General features: G+C 37.2%; 1 protein-coding gene across 1 annotated transcript in view; it reads left to right on the top strand.

Annotated features, from left to right (window-relative positions):
- SPG11 (SPG11 vesicle trafficking associated, spatacsin) overlaps positions 1-17,982 on the top strand; it is a 111,574-nt gene that overhangs the window by 3,892 nt on the left and 89,700 nt on the right. Inside the window, exons 3-7 of the mRNA XM_037152005.2 lie at positions 746-970; positions 2,349-2,547; positions 8,364-8,501; positions 8,690-9,138; positions 10,661-10,806. Of these exons, the coding sequence (XP_037007900.2) occupies positions 746-970; positions 2,349-2,547; positions 8,364-8,501; positions 8,690-9,138; positions 10,661-10,806 (1,157 nt within the window). The remainder of the gene's footprint in view (positions 1-745; positions 971-2,348; positions 2,548-8,363; positions 8,502-8,689; positions 9,139-10,660; positions 10,807-17,982) is intronic.

Genomic DNA, 17,982 nt, shown 5'->3' on the forward strand with positions numbered 1-17,982 from the left:
AAAAAATTTTTAATTACATGTGGTTTCCATTTGTGGCCGACATTATGTTTCTACTGGACAGGGCTGATCTCGACTGGTTACAGAGCTACTGATCATGCGTCATTCTGAGGGCCTCGGGGAGCAGAAACCAAGGCACTCGGGCTTCTATTTTTAAGGCAGTAGCATGTTTGTCACTCTTGATTTGAAGGTTCCTTCTTTATCATTAAAATTTTTTTAAATTTATTTTTAGATTTTATATTTATTTTTAGAGGAGAAGGGAGGGAGAAAGGGAGAGAAGCATCAGTGTGTGGTTGCCTCTCGCAAACCCCCATGGGGGCACCTGGCCTGCAACCCAGGCATGTGGCCCAACTGGGAATCGAACTGGTGACACTTTGGTTCACAGGCCAGCATTCAATCCACTGAGCTATACCAGCCAGGGCCTTTCTTTTCATTTTTTAAAAAAGGTGTGTAATTGTCCTTGTGGGGTCCCGTGGGTAAAAAGGCTTTCTGAATGTTCTTCTGGTGTGCTGTCAGACTGGCCATAACAGAAGGAACTGAGACAGTGTGGACCATCTTTATTTATCCCCTTAACCTGCCTTCCAGTGACCACTTGCCTAGGTGGTGTAAATAATAACAGTCTAGAGTTCACCTAGTTAAGTGCCGTTTCTTTTTTGTTTTACCTGTTTTTGTTATATTTATAAAATCAAATTTACCCATTGTAACATTGTGACCAATGAGTTTCTTATAATATTCTTTTGTTTCATAGGTATTTCCTTATTATCTTTGAGAATTCTGTCATTTCACAATAACACATCATTATTGTTCATCAACAAATTTATAGTCCTACACATCATGTTTCCTGAAAAAGATGCTGAGATTAGAGTACTCAACTATTTCACTTTACCCTTGCCTGCCCAGGCAGTGGACAGCATTACCGACACACAGCTCTGCAGAGGAATTCTTTTTGTTTTGAGTAGTTTAGGCTGGATCTGTATCCTTGGTGGTAAAAATGTTGATATTCAGGGGAGGAGAATACCTAGAAAGATTAATTTTCTCAGGCTTTTAGTTTTAAGGAACTGTAGTATAGGTATTTGGTTACTTTTTCAGTAAAACTTTTTAGGGAAAAATCTTCATGAACTTAGAATAACTTTATTGATTCATATTCCATTCAGATATTTTCTAGTGTATGAATGGTTTTTCAAGGTCACAGTCATCTTGTCTAGGTTATTTGTGTTCTTTTTAAGTTGTGTATGCTCTGCATTACCCATTTATTCTAGTATGCTGTTCCAGGAAAGATTTAGATGACTGCTTATGGTAATGCTGTATCCACCTCATAGAATGATGATTCCATCATATTAGTGAATCATATGGTTTGCCTAACCACTTTTATTTATTTTTTGGAAAATATTATGGTTTTTGTGTTGTTGCTTTTTTTCTCTCTAGCAGATCCATCGGTAATCAGCAAAATTATTTCAAAGGCTTGAAAAATGACCTGTTATGTGATTTTGGAACTTTCATTTCTGAATTAGAGGAATATATATATAGATATATGTTATAAAATTTATATTTATATATACATATATATATAAATTTTAGATATATCAGCCTACATTAAAACTTTTGTAAGAATATCAAATTATTGGATTAACTTTATTTTTGTTGCCAGGTTATAGAACACTGCTATCCAACACAGCACTAAGAAACTGGCTAGCATGACTGAGGAACTAAATTCTTTATTTTATTAAATTACTTTAGATTTAAAAGCTGATGCTCAGTTAAGCTATTGGAAAACTTTTATGTATTTTCAAATGTAAATTATATAAAGTCTAAATACAGATCAGGTATTTTCAGTAAAAATTCAGTGTCAGAATTGAGATATGCTATAAGTATAAATTAACAGATGTTGGACACATAAAAATGATGTAAATATCTCAACTTTTTTTCTGATTACAGGTTGAAATGGTATTTTGGATATGTTGAATTAAGTAAAATATGTTATTAAAATTAGTTTCACAGACTTCTTTTTACTTTTTAAATAAGGCTACTAGAAAATTTTCAATGATGAACATGGTTCACATTATATTTCTCTTGGACAGCATTGTTGTAGAACACTAGTGGAAAATATTGCCAGTGTCCCGGGGCCTGCCACAGAGTGGGTATTCAGCAAGCATTGTTTAATGAACACTCTGTCGGGTCGTGTATTGGGTCACCAACTTCATAGTCATCTGGTACTGTGATGGGGCAGCCTGTGTCCTTCAGTTATTGCACCCACAGGGTTGGAGCAGCTAAGCCTATAGCTCTGTCCATCTTGTAGTTTAAATGGTTAGGCATACTTAAGACTGTCATTTTCTTTAACTCTTAACTCAAAGACATTTTTGATATTGTGGATGGTACACATGTAGCTCATGTGGATTTAGCACTTCACCAAGAAGATATGTGTAATGAGCAGCAACAGAAGCCAGCCAAGATTTCCTTTACTTCACTGAAAGTGTCTCAAGACCTAGATGTTGCAGTGATTATCAGCTCCTCCAACTCTGCGATTGCTCTTAACTTAACTTTGTACTTCAGGTATGTAGATTGCTGCAGTCTCTAGTTTGAAGTAAATAATTTGAGCCATAAAAGGTTTAAAATGTACTTGTTAGCTTTTTGTTTATACTAGCTTATTTCTATTCATTTAGGTCATGTTTTAGCTACTACGTAGTGAGGTTGTTCCTGTGTAACAATGTGTGCAAATGACCACTGATTACCTTTTTATTTCTGGATGTATATCAAAATGTTGACTTTGATTTATGTATGTCATTATATATGGCTTATGTCATCCTATAAGTGGAAAAGCTATCCAGCACAATTTTAAAAGCCATTGGCTTTTTAAAAAATATTTTATTTATTTATTTTTAGACAAAGGGGAAAGGAGGGAGAAAGAGAGGGAGAGAAAAATCAGTTGGTTGCCTCTTGCACACCCCCAACTGTTGGCCCAGCCTGCAACCCAGGCATGAGTTCTGACTGGGAATCGAACCACTGACCTTTCAGTTCCCAGGCTGGCACTCAATCCACTGACCCACACCAGCCAGGGCAAGCCATTGGCTATTATACATTGTTTATTCATCTCTTGCCTCACGTTAGAGTAAAAGAGAAATGGTATTTACCATGTGATAGGATTCTTATGTGGCTCAGTGTCTCAGCTTCCTTGGGGATTACTTATCTCTTAAAAGAGTTTGACAAGATATACTAAACTAACTTTATTCAGCTGAAGATTTCCTCAGGTGTTTTCCTTGGAGAGTTCACACTTTTGACTGTCTAATATATTAGTAAAAATTGAGTGCTTATTTATCTTGCTTTTCAATTCAGATAGTATTCTAGTTGCTTATGATTCTATAATGTTTGTGGGGGGGGGTGTGCACATGCTCACACACACACACACACCCAGTAGCTTATACATTGCAACTTGGTTATGTAAAAGTTGGCCAGTGCACATTTAGGACTTTAGTATTTAGGGCCATTCAAAATCATTTGGATTTTTGGTCCTAACTTAATATTGAATAAGATAACAAATCCATGTAATTAGAATGTTTTTGATGGGTTTTATTTCTTCTTGGATCACCAAAAAAATGATAAATTCATCTTTACATTCTATCAGAACTTCTCATCACTGTGATTTTTTTCTTTCTTTTTGGTTTTAATCTTTGAGTAGGGTTGATTAGCAGTACAGATTGTGTGCTTGTTCATCAGTAGGCTATTTTTACTGACCAAAACATATCTGTATATGTAGTTACCCTTAATCATCAGTAAAAACAATTTGACAGGAGGAGGAAGAAAAGCCTACTCAGGCAGTCTGATCCTTGAGTATAGGGTTCTGTTCCTTTGAGACACTGAGAGAACTCTGAAGAGGGCACCAGGCACATTCCTTTGAACAAATTTCATTGAACTCAGCCGGGTAACATCAGCCAAAGAGCTACTGTTATTCCCTGCATTAAATTTAGGGATCTGCCCTGTCCAGCTAAGTAAGTAATCTCTTTTCATTAATTATTTATGTAAACGCTCTTTAATTAATGTAACTTCTTTGCCATTGACTGCATGTTTTATTTTGTAAGTGTGCTCTGAAATCTGTCTCTGTCTTTCTTGCTTCATGGTTCCAGCTCTTTCCCCTGATACAGAATGTCAGTCCCTCCTTTTCATTTTATCAAGTCCTGTTCATCCTTTGATACCCACTGATTTCATGAAGCCTTTTCTTACTAAAAATCTTTTCCTCTTGTAATTTTATACTCATTTTATAATTTTTCCTCTTTGAACTTTCATAGCATTTCTGCTTTGAACTACCATTTAGCACTTAATTGTATAGTTTTGTATTACTTCCCTAATTTTTTTCATGTTTCTGATAGAGCTTCGAAGCTCCTCAAGAACCCAAACTCATGCTTTTTTCTTTAAGTTCATTGTCAGTGACTTGTCTTCCAGTTTATCTTAGCTGTCCACTCTCATGTTCATACCCTGGGCTTTGCCATCATTTAAAACTGCTCCCCCCTCAAATTACTGTTCGACATATCTCACTGACCACAACTTCTCAGATTTTCCAGCTTGCTTATTCATTCAGATATTCCCACTTCTGTTATCTGACCTCAGTGGAATTTCCAGTTTGTGGACCTTTCCCCCTCCTGTCTTGACTTCCCTCTCTTTCCAGCATAGGTTCTATGCCCAGTATTTCAGTTACTTTCTGGGATGCACTCTGTAACTCTTTGTTTTTTAAAGTATATTTTATTGATTATACCATTACAGTTGTTCTGTTTCCCCCCTTCATTCCCCTCCACCCTGCACACCCCCTCCCCTACCATTCCCCCCTTTAGTTCATGACCACGTGTCTCAAGTTCTTTAGATTCTATATTTCCCATACTATTCTTGCCCTCCCCCCTACCTATTTTCTACCTACCATCTATGCTACTTATTCTCTGTACCTTCTCCCCCCTTCTCCTCCTCCCACTCCCCTGTTGCTAACCCTCCATGAGATCTTCATTTCTATGGTTCTGCTCCTGATCTAGCTGTCCTCTTAGTTCGCTTTTGTTTTAGGTGTGGTTCTTAATATCTGTGAGTTTGCTGTCCTTTCACTGTTCATCTTTTTTATCTTCTTTTTCTTAGGTAAGTCCCTTTAACATTTCATATAATAAGGGCCTGGTGATGATGAACTCCTTGAATTTGATCTTATCTGAGAAGCACTTTATCTGTCCTTCCATTCTAAATGAAAGTTTTGCTGGATAGAGCAATCTTGGTTGTAGGTCTTTGGATTTCATGACTTGGAATACTTCTTTCCAGCCCCTTCTTGCCTGTAAGGTCTCTTTTGAGAAATCTGCTGACAGTCTGATGGGGACTCCTTTGTAGGTGACTGTCCCCTTATCTCTTGCTGCTTTTAGGGATTCTCTTCTTCATTTTAATCTTGGCTAATGTAATTATGATGTGCCTTGGTGTGTTTCTTCTTGGGTCCAACTTCTTTGGGACTCTCTGAGCTTCCTGGATTTCCTGGAAGTCTATTGCCTTTGCCAGATTTGGGAAGTTCTCTTTTATTATTTGTTCAAATAAGTTTTCCACTGGTGGCTGTTCCTTTCCCCTATCTGGTACCCCTATAATTTGGATGTTGGAGTGTTCAAAGATGTCCTGAAGGTTCCTAAGCCTCTCCTCCTTTTTTTGAATTCTTGTTTCGTCATATTTTCCTGTTTGGTCATTTTTTTTCCTCCTTCTGGACCACTTTCTTGATTTGAGTCCCAGTTTCCTTTCCATTACTATTAGTTTCCTGTGCATTTCCCTTCATTTCAATTAGTTTAGCCTTCATATGTTCTTCTAATTTGTGAGTAAAATCAACCAGTTCTGTGAGCATCCTGATCACCAGTGTTTTGAACTGTGCATCTGAAAGTTTGGCTATATCTTCATCACTTAGATTTATTGGCTCTAGGGCTCTGAGTTGTTCTTGAGCCATGCTTTGATCTGTTCATGCCTGTTACATATGAGGAGCAGAGCCTTAGGTGTTCACCAGGGCGGGGCCACCCAGGTCACTGGTTTGTGATGCTGTCTGTGAGGGCGTGGTCAGAGAGGGGCCACCCAGGTCGCTGGTTTGTGACGCTGTATATGGGGGGATGGTCAGAGTAGGACAATGGTGGTCACCTCTGCCGCTTCTAGCCACTGGGGCCTGCACTGTCTTTCTCACCGCTCGCTCCTTCACCAGTTTATCTGCATGTGAATGTGTGACTGAGGTCAGCCCTCAGTGAGTTCACTGCCTTGTGCGGTGAGTCCTCAGTGTTTCCACCCGCTACTCCACACCTGGGATCCGCCCATGGCTGCCTGCGCACCTGGGTCTCGCGCTCGGGTCAGTCCGGTGGATCTTTCCTGCCCGACCCTGCTCTGCTGCTGGCTCTGCCCCTCTTACTGGTTTGGCTGAAGGGTTCGTTGTTGTCAGACTTCCATATAGTTCAATTTTCTGTGGTTTGGCTGCATTTTTGTTGCTAAAACTTTGTTGTTTTTAAACTTGGTTGTGCGAGAAGGCACAGTGCTTCCACCTACGCCTTCATCTTGGCAGAAGTCACACTCTGTAACTCTCGCTCCTGTCCTCATAGCACTTGCTCTGAGAATTATTTCTTTACTCTCCCTTCTGAGTTTCTGCACCCAAGCAACTAAGCACTTATATGAAAATCACCAAGAAAAATTGATACCATTGTAAGTTCACACTCACAACCTTCAACTGGTCTCTCGATAATAATACCTGGAAATTTCACAATGATTTTTTTTCCTGAGCCCATTTTTTACAACAATGTTTCTAAGCCTCCATTTTCCTCAGACCTCTATTCATTTCTTTACCCCGAGCTCTTCTTGGGTGACTTTGCCTCTTGCTTTGTAAAGGAACAGAACCCATATAATGGGAGCTCCTTTGGTTTCTCACATTATATTACAAACCCACTTTTCTTCACCCATCTTCTCTGTCTTTCCTTCTATTACAACGGATGGATTTTCCACCTTTTAGGAAAACTCATCTTAGTGTGTGCTCTGTCCTCAGGGATCATTTTCCCTTTCCTTTCTTTTCTGTATTTCCAGCCTCTTGACTATTAGATCCACATCCAGTAAACACCAGGTCCTAGCCGTTCTATCTTCATAAATGTTTCTTGAATCTGTCCATCTTTCTTAACTCCTCTGTCATCACTGATCCATCCCACTGTCATCACTTACTTGAACTCACTTAACAGCCTTGTAATTGGTCCTCCCATGTCTGTTCTTACCCCCTCAAATCCATCTTCTGTAGAGTAACCAGAGTGCTGTCAAAGTCTGTATCTTATAAGAGGTAGAGCCAGGTATTATCATCTGGGGACAGGGTATAGACCTTCTCCATGTATCATCTTGTTGCACTGTCACCCTGCCTCCTTTAACTTTTTTTCATCGTCTCCTTGACAAATATAACATGTTACCTTCAAATTGTTAAAAGGGTTAATAGTTAATAATTTAAGTAAGTGCTCAGGGTTTAAATGCCTTCCTTTCTCCCCACAGCTACTCTTCTGCATCTGATCATGTCACTTCCCTTATCTAGCGTCCTTTTCCCCTCCCCAAGATAAAAACTAAAAATCCCTAATAACCCATAAACCGTGAACCATCTGTCCTGCCAAAGTCTCCAGCTTCTCTCACACCACGTTGCTTCCCTTTCACTATGCTTTAGCTACCCTAGCCGCCTTTGCATTTCTCTAACATGACAGCCCTCTCTTTGCATGTACTCACCCACATGCATATCTTTGTCTTCCTAGTTTTTATGCATTTCTCCTGTCTCAGCTTAACTCTTTGTGGTGTCAATATATTGAGTGCTTAGAAACCTTTTATGGACACACCTCCCTGGTTCAAATTCAGCTCCATTGTTTCTCTGAGCCTTGGTTTCCATATCTATATTATTTCTTAGGGTTGTTGAAAGGCTTAAATGAGATAATTTATGTAAAGTTTTTATCATAACATCTGCAATATAGTAGACAGCAAATCTTCCTGTATCTTTGTAAAGCTAACTGCCCTTAAGGGTCAACTTTTTAAAAATGCAGATGTAATTGACATATAACATCATATTAGTTTTAGATGTACAACATAATGACTCCATATATGCATAAGTGGTAAAATGATCAACACAGTAAATCTGGTTAACATCTATCACCATACATGGTTACAGATGGGTTAAACTCTTAAAACTGACTTTATCATTCTGCTTTAAGTAATGGAGATAAGAAGGAGTCCTGTTCAGGGAAACTTACTGTCTGTATTCTTCCTTCTCTGTGACATACATACCTGCCTCTCACCTCCCAATTTTTAATTGGAGCAGTAGTAATACAGGTTTGGACTTGATCTCGATTTTTGACTGTGCCTGTTATTTTTAAATGTAGGCAACACCCAGGACACCTACTTTGTGAAAAAATTCTGGAAGATGTTCCTATTGAAGGCCCTAAAGGGATAGATGAAGATGATCCTGTTAATTCTGACTATAACATGAAACTGACCAAGTTTTCCTTCCAAGTTGATAGGTACAGAAATGTTTTTGGATTTGTTTTATTATTTTCATTTTGTTTTGTCATGCTCACTCCATACCCTTTCACTAAAGGTATTTACAGAGAGAGGCACTTTTTGGAAAAAGTGCAGCTTGTTCTTTGTTGAGTGTTTTTACTTAGTGCCTTTCCCTTGTAACAGCTGTGAGTTCTACCCTTTCTTCCAGGTCTTGGAAAGCCCAGCTGTTATCACTGAATGAAAACATAAACAGCTCCAAACTGGAGGTTTCCCATTATGCTCCATGGTTCCAGGATATTTTGCATCTGGAGCCCCCTGAATCTAATAACCACTGCACCAGTGTGCCAGTTTGGGCTTTTGTTCCACAGGACATAATGCGCAGTCAGTATAATTTTTCACAGAAAGATCATGCCAAGACCAGTGACCCAGGGAGAGCATGGAAAAGAATGTACATCAGTGAACAAGAGGAACCCATCGAGCTTCGATGTATGTCTGTGACAGGATTCACTGCACTGTTCACTTGGGCAGTGAAGAGGAAAGGCTGCACCATTGTCCTTTGGGATTTGGAGACTGAGGGCATGCAGTGCTTTTGCCTTGGCAAGAAGTGTATTCCTATAGACAGTAGTGGAGACCCGCAACTGTGCCTTGCTTTGACAGGTGAGAATGTCTTGTGTCAGGTTGTTTGTTGCTGAGAAGTCATGTACTTTCTCTTAATGTATTTTACTTTTGCTGCCCTCTGGTGTTAGTGCCTACTTTGTTCTCTCTCTTTGTTTAAAGATTTTATTTATTTTTTTGTTTTTTAGAAAGAGGGGAAGGGAGAGAGAAAGAGGAGAGAAATATCATTGTGTGAGGTGAATATTGATCGCTTGCCTCTTCCACACCCCAAGTGGGGACCTGGTCCACAACCCAGGCATGTGCCCTGACTGGGAATTGAACCAGTGACCTTTTGGTTCAGTCAACCCACTGAGCCACACCAGCCAGGGCAGTGCCTACTCTCTTTTCTAAGTGATAATCTTTCATAGAGGAAGTTTGTTGTTACTCTTGTTTTCTCATATGATTTCTGCTCAGCTAACTGTTAAGATACTAAGTTAGAGAAAGTTTAAGAGTAATAAAGTTTGTTTTTTATACAGGGAGTCTTCACTTGACTTACATCCATACAAGCACAGGTTGCAAGTTAGCTGCTCATGGGCCATATATGAACTGCAGATTTATTTTGTTTGGCTTGTACTATCTACACTTAAAAAAAAAGATTTTATTATAAACATGTAAAATTAGAGGACTTCACACAAAATCTGGATTTCCAACTGTTCCTGAAAAATTATAAGATCTGGCAAACACTGGACCTGCATTCTTGCAGAGTAATTTGTGGGTTGGAGCTGAATCTCATCTCTCTTAGATGAGCCCTTTTCTTTCCAGTTAGCTTTCTATTGCATGTCTTTCACCACCTGCCTTGTCCCTATAGGCATTTGGGTTTGATATTTCAGATATGCATTAATTCCATAACCTCCTACAAAGCTACTGGATGTTATGACTGAACAAACCATGTGCGTCCTCAGTACTCCATTTTGGTAATCATGTATTTCTGTATGTCAGGAGCATTCTATTAATTGTTTCACTTTAGTAAACCAGAAATGTAATGTGTCTTTAAATAGTTAAAAATTCCAGGTGTCAATTGTACAAGATAATACAAAATAGAAAAGTGAAATTTAGTGCTATTTAATAGACTGCATTGTTCTTACTAGAATTTGCCTTATAGTCAGCATTTTAAAAATAGAATACTTTAAAAACATTAAAAAATCACGATGAGTTAATTAAGATCATAATAATACCTTGTGTCCAATAAATTTATTTGTAATTATAGTGCAGAAGTATTGGATAATTAGACATAAGTTCCTGGTCCTGGCTGGCTAGCTCAGCTGGTTAGAGTTTCATCCTGATACACCAAGATTGTGGGTTCAGTCTCTGGCCAGGGCACATATAAGAAAGCAAACAATTAATGCATAAATAAGTGAAACAACAAATTGATCTCTCTCTCTTTCTCCTCCTTCTTCCTCCTGCCTCCCTTAATCTCTCTCTAAAATCAATCAATAAAAAAGTTTTTTAAAAGAAATTAATTCCTGTCATAATCCTAAAACCCAAATCCTACTAATTTATTAAAGTTAACTTTTTTTTCCTGTAGAAAATGGACTGTCTCTGATTTTGTTTGGTTTGACTCAAGAGGAGTTTTTAAATAGACTAATGATCCATGGAAGTGCCAGCACTGTGGACTCTCTTTGCCATCTCAATGGTTGGGGAAGATGCTCAATCCCCATACATGCACTAGAGGTAACAGAATTAAATGTCTGTAGAATTTTGTTTGATTATTTTTTTGTCATATACTCTTATTTGACTAAAGACTTGGGAGAATTTATTTAACCTAGCAGTAAAAAGAACTACAGTCTTTATCCATCTGTTTGCCTTTTTCTGGCTATTTCATTATTACCCTAATTCGGCTTAGCAGTTTATACTTTGGGGCTTTAAAAAATATAAGATTATAACAAACACTATTTAAGGAAGCAAAAGTTACAAGAAAGGGAGGCAGCAATGAGCTGATGAGACTAAATGAAATGGAAGCAAGCTACAGAAAGCTTGAACAGGGTGATTTTTTATTCCTTCCTTGTAGTTCTTACTCCTCCAAGTCAGTTATAGACACAGTATCATTTGAATTTATATAGCATTTTCTAGTTCACACTCTTTTTTTATATATTTATATCTACTTTTGTCCTAAAATAACCACATGGGTAGTTTTTCATTTCATCTTTCAGATGAAAATCCTTAGGCTCAGAATGGTTGAATGAGAGCCATGCTAATAAAGGCAGGAGCTAGAATCAAAGTCAGGGCACTTTCTACTATACCACACAGCCCCTGAAGTCAAAAAGTAGAAGTTAATAAAAAATAATGATAGCTTTATTGAGATATAATTCACATACCATAAAATTCACTCATCTAAAATATACAGTTCAGTGGTGTTTAGTATATTCAGAGTCATGCAGCCACCACCACCATGTAATTCCAGAACACTTTCATCACCCCCCAAAAAACTCTGTACCTATTAGCAGTTACTTCCTGTTCCTTGAGGACTCCTGATTCCCAAGCACAAATCAGTCTGTCTCTAGGTTTGCTTTTTTTATACATTTCATATAAATTGTAATTTTAAAATATGTGGATTTTTGTGCCTGGCTTCTTTGACTTAGCATGTTTTTTAGGTTCATCCATGTGGTAGTATGAACCTAGTATGTTTCAGTACTTCATTCTTTTCTATGGCAGAATAATACTTTATTATGTAAATCAGTTGATAGATACTTGTGTTGTTTCCACTTTCTGGCTATTATGAATAATCCTGCTGTGAATGGTTTTTACGTCACCATATGTTTTCATTTCTCTTGGGTATATGTCTAGCAGTGGAATGACTGGGTCATTTAACTTTTTGAAGGGCCACCAGACTATTTTCCATAGCATTTGCACTATTTTACATTCCCACCAGCAATATGTGAGGGTTTCAATAGCTCCACGTCCTTGTCAACACTTACTGTTCACCTTTTGTATTATAGCCATCCTAGTGGCTGCCGAATCAAAATGAAGTGGTATCTCATTGTGATGTTGATTTGCATTTTGCTGATGAATAATGTTGAATATGTTTTCATATGCTTATTGGCCTTTGGAGAAATGTCTATTTAAATCCTTTGTCCATTTCTAAATTGAGTTCTTTGTGTTTATTTTTGAATCCTTTGTGTTTATTTTTGAATTCTAAGAGTTCTTTATATGTCCTGGATACTAGACATTTAAGAGATATAAAATCTGTAAATATTTTCTCCTATTCTGTGTATTTTCTTTTTATGTTCTTGATGGTAGTCTTTGAAACACAAGTTTTTCATTTTAATGAAGTCAATTTTTTTTTATTAACTTGTGCTTTTGGTGTCATATCCACGAAACCATTTCTGAGATTTGCTCTCATAAGAGTTTTATAGTTTTAACTCTTACATTTTAGGTCTCTGATACATTTTAATTAATTTTTTGTATATGGTATGAGGAAGGGATACAACTTCATTCTTTTGCATGTGGATATTCAGTTGTTCCAGCATCCATATGTTGAAAAACTTACTTTTTATATTGCAAAATATCATTGTAGAAGACTTGAGTAATAGCAGGAAAAAGAAAATTTGGCACGTATAAATCTATTATCCAGAAGTAATCATGTTTGCTATTAAGGTTATTTCCTTATACTTTTTTCCTAAATATTAATGTTGATCTCAGGTGTTACTTCATAATTTTATTATCAACCCTATAGGTAAGTATGACTATTATCCCCATTTTATAGATGTGGGAGCACAGAAATGTTAGGAAATCTAATTCAGATATACATGGACAGTAGGTTATAGTGGCAGGATTTGAACCCAGGCAGTGTGAATGCAGAGCCTCTGCTGTTACACAATGTAGGTGCATGTGTCTGAGTTTAATTAGGACTTCATGGAATATATAGCGTTGTTTTGGCTCCCCCCACACAAATGAGTGAGTACGTATAAGTGACAACACAATAATAAAACAAATACCTTTTTACCCATCATGCTGGCAAGAACTAGATTATCAACAATATTTTTAAAAATATTTTATTTATTTATTTTTAGAGAGTGGGGAAGGAGAAAGGGAAGGAGAGAAACTTCAATATGTGGTCCCCCACTGGGGACTTGGCCCACAACCTAGGCATGCCCCCTGACTGGGAATTGAACCAGCAACCCCTTGGTTCACAGCCCCCGCTCAATCCACTGAGTTACACTGGCCAGGGCGATGATCAGGAATATTTTTTTAATGTGTGCTCCTCCTCATTCTATTTCCTTACCTCACCCAGCTTCAGAGTTAAGTGCCATTCTGAAAAATTTAAGCATCTCTTTCTTTTATTTTACTCCATAGAAATGTATCTTCAAATAATGATACTTAGTTTTGACCTGTTGAATTTTGTTTAAAGTGGAATCACTGTGTGTATTCTTTTCGGTCATACTTTTTTCTTTTCACTCAACACAATTAAAAAAAATTTATTCATGTTCTTTCATATAACTGTAATTCATTCAGTTTCACCCCTATATAGTAACTTATTGTATAAATATGTATTTACTCAACTTTAGCTTGTTCCCAGTTGTTTTCTGTTATAAACCATGTTGCTATAAACATTTTCTTATGTATCTTCTGTAGCACTATGCAAGAGTTTCTCTGTGGGGGTAGTAGAATTGCTGGGTCATAGGGCATGTGCATCTTTAACTTTCTTAGATAGTACTGTAGTTTTCCAAAATTGTTTTATCAGCTTGCGCTCTCAACCAGCATCATAGGTGAGTTCTCATTGTTATGTGTTTTTGCCAGCATTTGGCATATTCAGATTTTAAGTTTTGTGACACATGCGTAGAAATGATTTGGTTCTTGACTTTTTCCATCTGACTTATTTTGCTTAGCAGGATATACTCAAGGCTTATTCATATTGTCACAAATGGCAGTACTTCATCTTTTCTTATGGGTGAATAGTATTCCATTGTATATATGTACCACATATTCTTTATCTAATATCTATCAAAACACAATGAGCCTTGGCTGGTGTGGCTCAGTAGATTGAGTGCTTATCTGGGAAACAGAGGGTCACAAGTTCGATTCCTGGTCAGGGCACATGCTGGGTTGGAAGCCAGGTCCCCAGTAGGGGGCGTTTGAGAAGCAACCACACATTGATGTTTCTCTTCTTCTCTCTCCCTCACTTCTCTCTCTAAAAGTAAATAAAATCTAAATAAATAAATAAATAAAAATTTAAAAAGCTTTACAAATCTTAAAAGACACATTGAAACCTATATAATTTTATTAACCAATGTCACCCCAATAAATTTAATAAAATTTAAAAATATTTTGCCTGTCTTATGGTATGATGGGTTTTAATTTGCATTTCCCTGATTACAATTCTGCATCTATATATATTTATATTTATATGTTTGTATAGACAAACATATAAATGTTTATTTGTGTTTCTATAAATACAATGTTTACATAGTAACATTAACAAATGTTGTACAAATATAATATTATGTTGGAATTTGGATTTCTTTGGTAAACTGACTGTTTAAGCCTTTTACTCTCTTAGGGTATTTGTCTTTTTCTTAGTGGATTGGAGTTTTTATATATTCTAGATACCAATGTTTTGTTGGAAGTATTGTGAATATATTCTGATTTGTCTTTTTACTTTCTTCACCACATTTCTCATTTTTTGGCTGCCTTATAATCCCTTTATTATTTTTTATTTTTAAATAAATTTTATTGATTATGTTATTACAGTTGTCCCAATTTTTCCCCCTTTGCCTCCTCCTCCCATTATCCCCCCTTTTCTCCAGCAATCCCCCACCTTAGTTCATGTCCATGGGTCGTGCATATAAGTTCTTTGGCTTCTCCATTTCCTACACTATTCTTAATATCCACCTGTTTATTTTGTACCTACCAGTTATGCTTTTTTAATCCCTGTACCTTTTCTCCCATTCTCCCCCTTCCGCTGCCCAGTGGATAATCCTCCAAATGATCTCCATACCTATGATTCTGTTCCTGTTCTGGTTGTTTGCTTACTTTGCTTTTTAGATTTAGTTGTTGATAGTTGTGAATTTATTGCCATTTTAATGTTTATAGTTTTGATCTACTTTTTTCTTAAATAAGTCTCTAACATTTCATGTGTTAATGGCCTGGTGATGATGAACTCCTTTATCTTGTCTAGGAGGCACTTTATATCTGCCTTTCCATTCTAAATTATAGCTTTGCTGGATGGAGTAATCTAGGTCCTTGCATTTCATCCCTCTGAATACTTCTTGCCTGCAAAGTTTCCTTTGAGAAATCAGCTGACAGTCTTATGGGAACTCCCTGTAGGTAACTTAGTGCTTTTTTCTTACTACTTTTAATAAGAGTCTCTCTTTATCTTTAACCTTAGGCATTTTATTTTATTTATTTTTTAAAGATTTTATTTATTTATCTTCAGAGGGGAAGGGAAGGAGAGAGGGAGAGAAACATCAATGTATGGTTGCCTTTCCTGCTTCCCCTGCTGGGAACTGGCCTGCAACTCAGGCATGTGCCCTGACTGGGAATCGAACTGCGATCCTCTGGTTTGCAGACCTGCACTCAATCCACTGAGCTACACCAGCCAGGGCTAACCTTAGGCATTTTAATTTGATGTGTCTTAGAAGCCTTTCCTCATTCTTTTAAATTCTTTTTTCTTCTTGCTGTTTTGGTTGAATGTTTATTTCTTCCTTAGGTTCCAAATCATTGATTTGAATCCTGGCTTCCTCCTTCCACTGGTGGTTTCCTGAAGATTTTTAAAATTTCACTTAGTGTAACCTTCATTTCTTCCTTTATGTTGTTGCTGTACTTAATGAGTTCTTTGAGCATTCTGAGCACCAGTGTTTTGACTTTGCATCTGATAAGTTGGTTATCTCCATTTCATTTAGTTCTTTTTCTGTGGTTTTGTTCTCTTCTTTCATTTGGGCCATATTTCTTTGTCTCCTTAATTTGGCTGCCTCCCTGTGTTTGTTTCTGTGTATTAGGTAAAGCTGCTTTGACTCCTTGTCTTAGTAGCACTACCTATTGTAGCACACTGTAAATTATGTGGACTGGAGTCTTAGGTAATCACCAGGGTAAGGGCAACTCATTTCAGCGTTTTGTGACTCTGTGTTAGAGGAGGACACAGAGAGGGGACAGTTAGCTGCCTGGCTTCCAGACATTTGCCCAGCACTCAGCCAGTTTCCAGTCATTTTACCTACTTCCCATATGCAACTGGTGCCCTTCCAGCTGTTGCCTGGTGGTTAATCCCAGAGTGGGTGGGTTGATATACCTTCTAAGTTCCTGCAGCCCTTTAAACCTAGTCTCCTAAAAATCCAGCAGTTTTCTCTGCTGCCCCAACCTCTACTGGTTTTTACAGCCAGGTGTTATGGCAATTTATCTTCCTGGTGCTGGAATCCTGAGCTGTGTGTTCTAGCTTGGGGCTAGGATCACTTGCTCCCAAGGTTTTTATCCACCATGCATGAATATGGGACCATTCGTTCCATTGCTGCCACCCACTCTCCATACCACACCATGTCTCCACACCTCTCTGCCTGTCTCCATGGCTCACCCCTTCTGCCCTTCTGAATGAATGTGGCTTCATTAAATCCTTGGTTGTTGAGCTTCTATAGCGTTCAATTTTCTTATGGTTCTGGTTGCTGTTTTGAGATCTAGTTGTAATTCTTTCTGTGGTTGTACCAGGAGGTGAAGTGTGTCTACTTATGCCTCCACCTTGACTGGAAGTCCATGTTTCTAATTTTTATGTAGTTTAATCAATCAGCATTTTTCTTTATAGTTTGTGACTTTTATTGTGAAGTCATGAAGATGTTTTAATATTTTTTCCTAAATTTTAAAATTATGACTTTGACATTTAAGTCCTTTTCCATTTGGAATGTATGTTTATGCCTGGTATGAGGTAAAGACCTATTCCCCTCCCCCCATATTGATTACCATTTATCCCAGCACAGTTTTTTTCAAAAGTCCTTTTACCACTGATTTGAAATGTCTTGCCAAGTTTATACATATGCATGAGTTTGTTTCTAGGTTTCATTGGTCTCAGTCTGTCTTTAAGTCATTTCCATTCTCTCTTAATTATAAACCCCTCACTTTATTATTCTTTGGGATGTTTCTGCTATTCTTCTTTCTCTTAACCTTCTTCCATATTTCAGTATCAGCTTTTCAAGTTTCATGAAAAGCTGTTAGGACTTTTATTAGAATTATATTATATCTATATATCAAGTTGGGAAGAATTGACATCTTTAGGATATTTAATGTTCCTATGCATAAACATAATCTCTCTCCCAAATTTTTTCATTTATGTCTTCCACTAAAAGTTATAATTTTTATAGTAAGAGCCTGATTTTTTTGTTAGCTTTATCTTTGGTATGTGTTTATATTTACATATTATATATGTGTATATATATTTATATTTAAATACTATACATCAAAATAAACACAATACATATTTGTATTTAAATACTATCTATTGCTATTGTAAATAGCATAATTTTAGTTTACATTTTATCAGTAGTATATAGAAATACATTTAACTTTTCTCTATTGAATTTTTGTCTCTAGCAAATCTGCTAATTTCTCTCTCTTTTAAAAATATATTTTATCGATTATGCCATTACAGTTGTCCTATTTCCCCTCCTTCATTCCCCTCCACTCTGCATACCCCTCTCCCACCATTCCCCCCTTTAGTTTATGACCACGTGTCTCAAGTTCTTTAGATGCTATATTTCCCATACTATTCTTGCCCTCCCCCTATCTGTTTTCTACCTACTTTCTATGCTATTTATTCTCTGTACCTTCTCCCACCTTCCCCTCCTCCCACTCCAGTGTTGCTAACCCTCCATGTGATCTTTATGTCTATGGTTCCACTCCCGATCTAGCTGTCCTCCTAGTTTGCTTTTT

The sequence above is a fragment of the Artibeus jamaicensis genome, unplaced genomic scaffold (genome assembly GCF_021234435.1).
Source record: "Artibeus jamaicensis isolate MK-2021 breed Jamaican fruit bat unplaced genomic scaffold, CSHL_Jam_final contig_3201, whole genome shotgun sequence".
NCBI classification, from domain to species: Eukaryota; Metazoa; Chordata; class Mammalia; order Chiroptera; family Phyllostomidae; genus Artibeus; species Artibeus jamaicensis.